Source organism: Paramormyrops kingsleyae, chromosome 18 (genome assembly GCF_048594095.1).
Source record: "Paramormyrops kingsleyae isolate MSU_618 chromosome 18, PKINGS_0.4, whole genome shotgun sequence".
Lineage (NCBI taxonomy): Eukaryota > Metazoa > Chordata > Actinopteri > Osteoglossiformes > Mormyridae > Paramormyrops > Paramormyrops kingsleyae.
Genome location: NC_132814.1, coordinates 15,916,012 through 15,926,330, shown reverse-complemented (window position 1 = coordinate 15,926,330; position 10,319 = coordinate 15,916,012). Strand labels below are relative to the sequence as shown.

General features: G+C 52.0%; 1 protein-coding gene across 1 annotated transcript in view; it reads right to left on the bottom strand.

Annotated features, from left to right (window-relative positions):
- Positions 1-10,319, bottom strand: part of kmt2a (lysine (K)-specific methyltransferase 2A) — a 48,592-nt gene that overhangs the window by 5,275 nt on the left and 32,998 nt on the right. Inside the window, exons 18-34 of the mRNA XM_023816282.2 lie at positions 9,005-9,192; positions 8,762-8,868; positions 8,322-8,459; positions 7,931-8,089; positions 7,694-7,811; positions 7,482-7,560; positions 7,032-7,192; positions 6,735-6,908; positions 2,124-6,630; positions 1,981-2,040; positions 1,794-1,876; positions 1,556-1,699; positions 1,254-1,328; positions 983-1,157; positions 777-884; positions 569-652; positions 206-335 (exon numbers count right to left, since the gene is read on the bottom strand). Of these exons, the coding sequence (XP_023672050.2) occupies positions 206-335; positions 569-652; positions 777-884; positions 983-1,157; positions 1,254-1,328; positions 1,556-1,699; positions 1,794-1,876; positions 1,981-2,040; positions 2,124-6,630; positions 6,735-6,908; positions 7,032-7,192; positions 7,482-7,560; positions 7,694-7,811; positions 7,931-8,089; positions 8,322-8,459; positions 8,762-8,868; positions 9,005-9,192 (6,490 nt within the window). The remainder of the gene's footprint in view (positions 1-205; positions 336-568; positions 653-776; positions 885-982; positions 1,158-1,253; positions 1,329-1,555; positions 1,700-1,793; positions 1,877-1,980; positions 2,041-2,123; positions 6,631-6,734; positions 6,909-7,031; positions 7,193-7,481; positions 7,561-7,693; positions 7,812-7,930; positions 8,090-8,321; positions 8,460-8,761; positions 8,869-9,004; positions 9,193-10,319) is intronic.

The following is a 10,319-nucleotide window of genomic DNA, read 5'->3' as shown; positions in this document are numbered from 1 at the left end:
TGGGAACCTCCAGTGGTGGAACGGGGGTGCACAGCAGTGGCACTCATCACAGCGGCATATATAGCGGCAGGACCAAAGATTCACTAGCCCCAGCTGAAAGCTGATTGGCCCCCAGAGTGCCCCCTCCACTGTCACGGCACGATTCAAAACATCATTGGTTAACCCTATGTTGGCCCTTCTCCAAGGGAACTGCCAGGCCGCTCACCTTGCTTTCGTAGTATTTCTCCCGCTTGTCCGTGAGAACTGAGCGGATGACGTTGCCCGAGTACTCGATCACCATCTCTCCTGCATCAATGTTCCGTTTGCAGAAAAGGCCCCTGCCGTGGATGGCGGACCTGCGGGGGGCGGTCACACACAGCTTTCATGCAGCGGATGCCATTGCAAGGATTAAACCAGGCATGAATTGTACAGAAAAGATCCATCCACCGGCAAACCTGAAGGTCAGAGGGTCTGCTAAATTAGTGTCCACATTGCCAAGGCACTGGTTACGGAGATATTAATCTAATATTAATCCAAACTACTGCTTCAGTCTATCTGCACAAGAATGTGTTGGCTTTATTCCTCCTACCTGTAGACCCCAACTGTCTTCCTGAATGTTTTCTTTAAGTGCCTGAACCTCACAGGCAAGGGCAGATCCAGGCTGGCGGCACGGCTGCAGAGCCCGCAAACCCACAGCAGGGGGACAGGACATGGGTAAGAAAGAAAGACAAGGTGGTCAAAGGGAAGTGGAGAGTGGCTGGCAAGATAAAAGCACAACATGTAGCCTTGTGACTCACCGAGCCGACTTTAGCAGACTTTCCTCTTCCTCCTCATCAAATGGGTTGTACTCAGGAGGCTGCCTGTGCTTGGACGCCAGGAAGTTGAACATGTCAAAGACTGACCGCCTAGGGGGAGGTGTGGAAAAAGGCATGTGGATAAAGGATTTATGGCCAATTGAGCGGCGCAACCTTGTACGGCCACTAGGGGTCGAGTGTGGTCCCACCTGTGGTGCTGTTCTGCCCGGGCAGCCCCATGTGGGTTCAGGGGAAGCTCGTCAGATTCTTCGGGCTTGTGGAAGCGGAAGCGGTAGCGACTACAATGCCGGGCCCCGTACAGCTGTTCTAGGAGGAACACCACGGCATCGTGGATCACGCCCAGCATTCTTAGCCCGTTGACCCCTAATGGAGAGTGAAGAAGGTAAGAAAGACGTTGGAGGCTTTCCTTAGTGTCATCCAGTAGGTTATTTTAATTTGGACTCAGATTTTGACATTAACCTTCAAAGGACAACTCCTTGAGCCTGGCATTGGATCGTGCTTCTCGAACTTTATCAGTCAATGACTTCCAGGCCTCTGTGGATGAAAATGAGCCACACAGGGGGTGTTAGATACATCGAGTGCAGGAGAGCATAGAAGTTACAGATATGAAGGCAGAAGGCTGCGTGCTGTCACGGTAATCGCAACCCTACTGGAATACTATGAATCCATATGATATCCATGTACACTGTATGAAAGGTATCTGTCAAGTAGCACTGTTGACAACATGAGTGTTTACAGAGAGCTGCATTGTTTGGAATCACCTTCAATGGTCTCACAGCGAATCTGAAAACCGTCATCGCTGCAGATCTCAAACATCAGCCCCTTTTTGGGCTTCCCATCTAGCAAGGGGTCCAGAATGGTCGCCTGAATAATGCCTGACCCAGTCTCTTCTTTCAGGCTAAGAGCTGCATGGGACAAGACAGGCAGGAGAGAGTACAGAGTCAAACAGGTGATGGCAACGTGCTGTGGTTTCAATGGCGAACCAGGAACATAGCTAACCTGTGGTCTTGGGTTTTATATCGATGGTCTCTGTGCTCCGAGGATGTATTGCTTGGGGGTCAAGCTTTTCACGGGAAACAATACTGCAAAATCAAAAGCAGCAAAGTTACGGACATAAACTGAAACCTTGATCCAGAGGAGTGAGATTTCAGCTCTACCAAAGGAGCTGAGGAAATGCCATACTCACCGCTTCCTCTCCTCAGGTCTCTCTGTCTCCATGAGCTCAGGAGAGATGGGTCGCTGAAACCTATGGGTGCATTCAAAAAGTTAGTTTTCTCTATTACTTTTCAGTCAGAACAATACTCTATGCAGACAAAAACCAGGTCTTACTCAGGTGCAGGGCCACGGCTGCGGGTCATGTTGGTAGCTCCAAGGTTCTCCTGGGGGCTTTCCAATCGAGACAGCTTGTGTTTCTTGTTACTGACCTTGTCTGGACTATGCTGAGATCTCTTGGTTTTCTGCTTTCCCTTGCCAGTAGTGGAAGCTGTCATTAATGCTGATGGTGTCACACTTGTGACCTTGTGCACCAGTTGTTGGTCCGAGGTCCGGGAGAAGGGAATGGTACGCGAAGTGAGGGGCGAGACACTGGCCGGCCGACATCTGCTCGTCTCTTGCACTACAGCACGGGATGTCTGAAGTGTGGGTCCAGAAGGGCCAGGTCCTAGGACTTGAGGTTTGTCAGTTGGCATGAGGCTTGCTGGGTGGTGCTGGAGTTGATATGCACCCACTTGATCTGCCTGTGGATTGACAGCCATGCTGATAGTCTGAGGCGGGGGAAGGACACAAATGCTGTTTGTGTTGGAGGTTTGTGAAGAGCTGCTAAGCTGTGAGATCATGGGGGTGCCAGATTGGAGGACCATTTGTTGCTCTGGTAGGCTGAGGCTCTGCTGACTGGCCTTAAGAAGCAGGTTGCTTATATCAGTGGTGCCAAGCAGTCCTGGGGCACCAATGAGGTTGGTGGAGGCACCGGCTGGGACAGAGACCACATTCAAGACAGACTGACTTGGATTCAGCCCAGACACACTGCAGGGAACTAGGTGTGCAGAAGTCTCATGTCCCAGAATTCCCGGCTGCACGGTAGGAGCAGAAAGCCCTTGCAGTGGTGTCTGCTCAAAGTAGACACCCAATTTGGGCCGCTTGATGATGTTGGGAACTTTCCGGTGAGATGTTGTTGCTGTCGTAGTCAGAGGTCCCAATTCCACCAACCCTGGCTGGGCAGGAACCCCAGCAGATATCTGCGTGGGTGAGAAGTTGATAAGGGTCATGTTAGGTCCTGCCTCTGGAGTCAAGGTAGGCTGAGTTCCAGAACGAGCCGACTTCTTGACCTTACGAGGTGGAAACCGAAAGATAGAGCGCTTCTTCCCATGTCCCGATGCTGCTCCGGCCACAGAAGGAGAGACCGGTACTGCACTGGAGACAATGGTGGCATTTGGAGTCAACTCGGAATGGTGGCCAGCCTCAGACACCAGCACCTGAGGATCCTGAGAGTGTACTCCAATGAGAAGTCCAGAGGTGGTACTCGGGATACCAGGCTGGAAGCTGGCCTGAGCTGCACCTGTAAAAGCTTGGATCTGAGGATGGTGGGACATGGAGACCAGGCCCTTTCCACCAGGAGGAAATACAGACTGAGAAGTTGGAATTCCTGTACTGAGACCAGGTGCTAATGTCAAACCTCCGGTCATAGAGCTTGTGTCCATCACTCCCGTTGTATTCACTGAGGGAGCAATTTGGATCTTCTGAGTGACACCATTGGGAAGGGTTTGCAAGACATAAAGAGGCTGCATGTGCTGGTTCACAACTATAAGCTTCTCTGTTCCTGTTTTGAGGTGGGTGGCAGTGGTCTGGACAGCAGCACTAGCAACCTGAGCAGAAGCTGGACTCTCTGCAGGAGCACTCATGTACTTTTGTCCCTGGAGGGGTAAGGATGGGGAGTTTGGCAATCCAGGAGTTCCAGACGCCCTTGTCAATTCTTGGCTACTTGGCTCTACCACCTGGGCAATGGGTGGACTAGTCATGTGATCTGCTTCTATCTGACTGGGAATAAAATGCTCTGGGGTAAGGTGACCCTCTGCCACCTGTGCATCTCCACCTCCTGACCCTCCCTGCTGGTTCTTGTTGGAGCTACTCGCCCCTCGCCTTTGTTTATCCCCACCCTTTTCCGTCACAGCATCGCTGGAGGCCAGAGACAGAATCGAGCGATCAGAGGACTCAGGCATCAGACTTCCATGGTTCTGATTAGTCACCGATGGACTACGAGTGGTGAGCACGGACAAGTCAGATGGCAGCTCCAATGGGAGGCCATACGATTCCTCCCCTGAGATCGAAGGATTCACAGTGCTCTCAACTGGCTCTGTGCTGGGCAGCTGCTGGGGAAAGTCTTCAAAGAGGTTGATGTCCTTCCCACGATTTCCATCGAGCCCAAAGCCTTCATCCAGAGAAAGAAGCTCAGAGGAGCCAGCTTCTTGTTGTTGCCCCAGAGCCTGCATTGAGGGAGTATTGAGCACAAACTCCATAATGTCAGATGGGAGAATGTTGCCACAGTCATCGCTGTTGGTGTTATCAGAATCAGACTTGAGAAGCTCAGAGTTAAGGGACAACTGGGTGTCAAGAGGATCTTGCCCTTGTGACTTCACACCCCCTAAGGGGAGGCAGTTTTCCTTCTGTGTCTTCCTATTATCACGGCTATTGCTGCCGCTACTGTTGCTCCCACCTCTGGAACCACTGCTGGTTTCAGCCTCTTTCCCCGAGTCCATGTCCAGCTTGTCGGACCGACTCTCCCTGCCCTTCCTCTTGCTTGTGCTCTTGTTCGAGGTAGCCGCAGCAGTGGTAGAAGCATTTGTGCTGGCGTCACTTTCAGAGCCATCATCTACCCCATCAAGTTGACCAATCCTTGGCCGGCCTAAGGCCCTGGCTCTGCTCACTCCTCCTTCCACTATCATATCCTCACTTCCTGTCTCCTCCTTCAGGAATCTCTGTAGCTGGGACCCTGCCCCCAGGCACTCTTCCATCCCCACTGTAGGAGAGACCGCACTACTGGGGTGTATAATCGTCCGAGTGAAATTGTAGTAATAAGAGTCCTCATTGGTGCATTGCCCGAGTCCACACTCTTCATCATCCCCACTATCACCCGAGGAAGAGGTACTCATGTCATCAGCCCCATCCACCTGCCCTTCGGCAGAGCGCTTGCTGCCCCCACCTCCTACTCGCTTCTTTCCTGAGCTGTCACCACTACTGTAAAAAGGGATATCTTCCTCTCCATATGAGCGTACACCGTAGAAAGGTGTGAGGCCAAAGAACATGTTAGATCTTGCCCGTGCACTGCGCCGTGGGTAGCGTCGCTTAGCAGACCCCGAGCCGTCACTGTCCTCTTCTTGATGCTTGTCTGCCCTACTGCCATCTTCCAGGGGGTGCTCCTCACCCTCATCAGTGCCATCAATGTCCTCTCTCACACAGCGCTGGGCCAGCAGGTGCTCTTCAGGGTCATCTACATGGTGCTGGGGGTCAGACTCTGAACTTTCTGAGCTGGCAGATGGTGAAAAAACTAGGGGGCGGGAAGGCCGCCGATGTGAGCCCTGGCTCGGGGGTGAGACAGTGGCTGTTGTGGTGGTGTCGGAGGAGGTGCTGACCATCTTCGTCCCATTAGGATCCATCTTGAGGGGGGTCAGGGTCACCTTGACTGTGCGTTTCTTGTCCTTCTGAGAGCCTTCTTTCCCTGCCGTGTCACTGGTGGCCTGCAGAGGCCTAAAGCCTTTCTCTGGGCTAAACCTGGACTGCTTCCCCTCGGAGGTGCTGCTGTTTTTCTTGTCAAGGCTGGAGAACCTCTCCCTGGCCTTCAGAGGCAACTCTTCAGCCTGCAGCATCCCTGGGCTTTTAGTGTCAACACGTGTAGAGATAGCGGCCTGAGGGATGCTGTTCTGTGATTTACGATCCCTCTCCTTCCCGGCCTCCCTGCCATCTGCCACCCTCCCCTTGGAGCGGGTCTCCTTTAGGCTAGAGACCCCTGGGCTGACAACAGATGTTGGGGCCGCTGGTAAGCTGCGTTTGACCGTGTCTTCAGTAGCAGTGGCCCCAGAGGACCAAGGTAGCTTCATGGCAGCAGCTGGGGGTGGGCTTGAAAGGTGATCACGGGATTTCCTACCCCCAGTCCTGTGATGTGAAGACTGAGGCAAGCCCAGGTTTGTTGGTTCCTTGGAAGCAGACCCTGAGCTCAGTTTTGTATCCTTAGCAGAGTCACTGGTGCTGGTGTCCTTCAGCAGGGTGGTGAGAGGACGGCGGGAAATGTGACTCAGGTTGCCAGGGAGTTCTGTGTCTTTCTCACTCTGTCTGGCCTTTTCCGTTTTGGAGCTGCTGCTGCTACTGCACTTCTGGTGTCCTGCTAGCATTGAAGTGCCTCCAGGCAGCACCTGAGATACTCTGGTTGGTGCAGCCACCAGCATTCCCAATGCACACTCCTCCCCTGCTATTTTGGAAGTACCCTCTTTTCGAATACTTTCCACTCGCTTTTCTGCCACATTCGACAAACTTTTATACTGGGTGCTGGAACCCGGCATCCTGGATTCACGATTCTGGTTTCCGTCGGACAAGGGTTGGCCAGACCTGTCCCTCCCCCCGTCACGCTCGTGGTCCCTGGGGGCAGGAAAGAGGGATGGGGTGGAGGAAAATACCCCTGGCCGACCAAGCACACTCCCAGCTCGGAAAGGCGAAGGGATTTGATGTTTAGGGGGCTGGGGAGACAGGGATGAGGTGCTGTGTCTCCGGGATCCGATGCTACGCAGGCTTGAGCTAAACATAGGGTCGCCCACGGTCACAATCTCATGGGTGGAGTTGGACGGGCCTTCTGTATGAGAAACGATCGCAATTAGACTTCATATCTCACAAACACTCTGTATACAGTATAGTCAGTTGAAACAAACGTGATGGGCGAAGCCTCGGGTTGGTTACCTGGCGATGGGAGCGGCCTAGAGCCCGGAGACCTTTGGCACGGAGGGTAGCTGGGGTGCCTGCTTCTGGCAGCAGCCTTTAGCTTTGGTGTAGCAGGGGTGACCTGCTGGTCCATGGTCTGAGTCGGAGGAGACTCCATCGTGCCAGAAGGAGGCAGCAGCGACATTTCAATATCTGTGTCAAAAAAAGGAAACGCAGTCAATGCATGTGCATACATATCCAAGGCATTAAAGTCGAAATTAGACAAACTGCACAGCAAGTAAGATAAAATCGCACATGTGACCCTGTGGTTCTCACCCTGGACACTGGAGGGGCTGTGGGAAATGGTGCGGTTATCCTCATGCTCAACAGTGCTGTTAACCTCCGTTTCTGCCACCGGGGGGTGACACACCATAATTCTGCAGGTATACACACAGCGTTTCCGGGCATCTAGAGTGCTCCAGTATACTCTCGAGCACCTGGAGATAAAAGAAGAGACAGATAGACAAAGAAACATATAGATAAACAAAGATGAAACGATTCAAGGCACTATAAAGGAAGGCAGGTTAAATTTCCACTTCCTGTAATTGTCAGAAACAATTAGAGAATAAAGACCTTTTACAGGGCTATGCCTGAGACCCAGGAGGTCTCTTAACAGGAGGCTCTACATGTCGACCCATGGTCATAACACAAAGCTTTGTCCAAATCATACCTATGCAAACACCTCACACATAGCAGGGGTTGCTGTGTCAGAGCCCAGGCACTTACTGGTATCCTATGGGGAATAGCTTATGTTCACAGTCAGAGAGCTCGGTCAGGATTCCCAGGCAGTCGATGGTCATGGAGCCTAGATGGACGTACGGAAAAGTCAACCCTCCACCATGCCACCACTTTGTAACCCCAAATGACACAGAACTACACATTTAAAATCCCAGTGAAAGATACTGAGTTGGAGTCAGAGAAGTGCAACAGAGACAGACCTATCATCATGTGGATGTTTTCCGTCTCCAGACCACTCAGGAACTTCCGCCGCAAGTTGATGCCCTCGAAGTCCACTAGGACCCTCCGAGTCACCTTGAACCCAGACTCTGAAACCACCTGCCAAGCATGAACAAAAAAACCCAAATGGTAATCTTTAACTTTCAAAAGTGGGCTATGATTCTGCAGGACGCCCAATAAATCTTTGACGTTTCTGGTGTTACAGAGTTCTCTCTTACCTCCCCCTTGATGTGGTCCCGATGCTGCTGGCAGTACACCTTCTTGTCCTCCAGGAAGACACAGTGACACAGGCGGGCACACATGAAGTGGAAGTTGCTGGTGCAAGAGGTCAGACAGCAGCTGACGGTGGCACCAGGCTTGTGGCAGTGCTCGCAGCGCTGTGGAGTGGACATGGGCAGGTTATACTTTGGCCTTGTATAAACTCAATGACAAGCCCTTCTTCACTTCCTCATGAGAACACACACCCCAACTCTCAAACAAGCCCTAACACTCCCTAAAATCAATTGTAGCCAACTTCTGAATCCTTTACAATGGCTTTTTTTCCCCATGTTCTGATTAGCTAACTTTTCTGAGGTCATGTCCTGCCACTATGCCCCCACCCTATCTCACCTGCTGCTTTCCATGGATCACCGCCATGTGGACGTTCTTCAGGGAGCCGTCGTCGTCCTCAAATACCTCGGTGGACCAGAGAGCACAGTTGACGTGCGTCCATTCATTCTGCCCGATATACAGGAGTCTCCCACTGTCCTGAAATATGCATGAAATACGCAGCAAACAGTGCATCAAAATACGTTCCCCTGAGGCAAAGCGCCACCCAAAAAAATGAATAATTAGCAAAGCCAAATGCTGGCAGATCATAAGAACTTCAGGCTGTTTTGTAGGCAAACTGACACTCATAGCAACTGCTGAAACGCTGTAGGAGTAAACCCATAAAAATATTTCGTCTTGGGGTATGTGAGTAAGACAACTTCATTCAAAACTCTTGAGGACTCAACACAAGTCATCGTTAAAAACCCAGCACTAGTTTTTGTCATCTCTATGGCACTCACGTTGGTGTTGTCGTCACCATACTTGAGGCACAGCGTGCACTGTCTGTTGTCGGTGACATCAGGGGGTGGGGGGAGCTCGGGGCTGTCCTCACGGCTGAACTCCGGGGCTAATGGGAGGGGAGGCAGGGTCACAAACTCAGTGTTGTCACCTGAGCACAAGAGAACTTTTTCCTCTCAAATTACGGAAATGGACTCACAAGAGCTACTTTGCTACAGAAGGACCCCTGATCCTCGGCAACTTACCAAGTATGTGCCGAGGAGGTGGGGGCGGCGGCGGGGGCGAGTCGGGCTCTCCCGGGGTTTTTGGTTGCGGGGCGGGGATGATCTTCTTCATCAGTGGCGGCTGCTCTGCCCGTGCAATCTCCTCCCGCCACTGCGCATAGTTGTGATCCAGGGAAGGGGGCAGCACGGCATTGGGAAGCAGGCCGCTACTGTGTCCAGAAAGGGGGGGGGGGCGAAGAGACAGAATCCCATCTGTTAGAAAAGCTTGTACCTCCTGCTCCTCGCCACGCTGATCTAACGCGGCGAAAGAAACACGCACACAAGGTCCCGGTGACACACCAATGTAAACGGCACCATGCCATGTCGACGTCTTGCGACGTCTGTAAGCGGATAAAAAACACCAGCGCTGTGAAACGAGACGTGAGGGGAAGCCCACGTCCTCGATCCCGCTTCCACAATGCTCCGTTTGCACCACATTTCGACTCTGCCAAGACATGACACCCCAGCCGCCAAGTCACTTTGGGCACCAGGACATTCTTCTACCGCCATCCACCCCCACATAACTCTCCATAAAGAATATAGCACTTTGATTCCCATACTCAACTACTGAATATTGCCCTGATGCTTCGAAAAAACAAAACACAGCAGCGCTTTGTTTTCTTTGGAGCGTTTCACAGCCGACCGAAGAAGTGTGTGAATGTGTGTAGGGGGGTCCGAGCTTGTTTGCGTAAGCCGACACCGCCGGCCGCCCATGGAGGGAGAAGCAGCAGCAGGCGGTACGAGGTAAACAGCGGCCAGCAGACAGCTGTCGCCCGGCAGGAGCACGCAAACTCCCCTCATCTACACACGCACACACACACACACACACACACACACGATAACGTCAGGCAGGTGAGTCAGCTAGATCACTTGATCTCAGAGACAGCCAAGTGGGAACACGTGTATCTCTATGAATTTAAAATGAAGAATAAAAGAGCAGTACGTCTTAGAAAGTCGAAGTATTGTACAATCAAAATTAAATAAATTTTAGAGTTTCCGTTTCTCGGACAGACATGAACATGACAAGAAGCCAAAGCATTTTAAATAAATTCCAGGTGTCAGTAATACGGCAGACTGTCTGAAGAGGGACAAGCAGAGATGAGTAGGGCCCAGCAGGACCAAATAGAGCCAAGTAGGACCAAACAAGGCCAAGCATGGCCAAACAGGGCTGAGCAGGTCAGAGTAGAGCCAAGACAAACAAAGCCAAGGACTAAGCCAGTCTAGCCGAAGCCATATGTGCAATGAGTAATTCACACCCACAGGGGGCGATGAGTGGATACCCTAGACAGCAACAGAC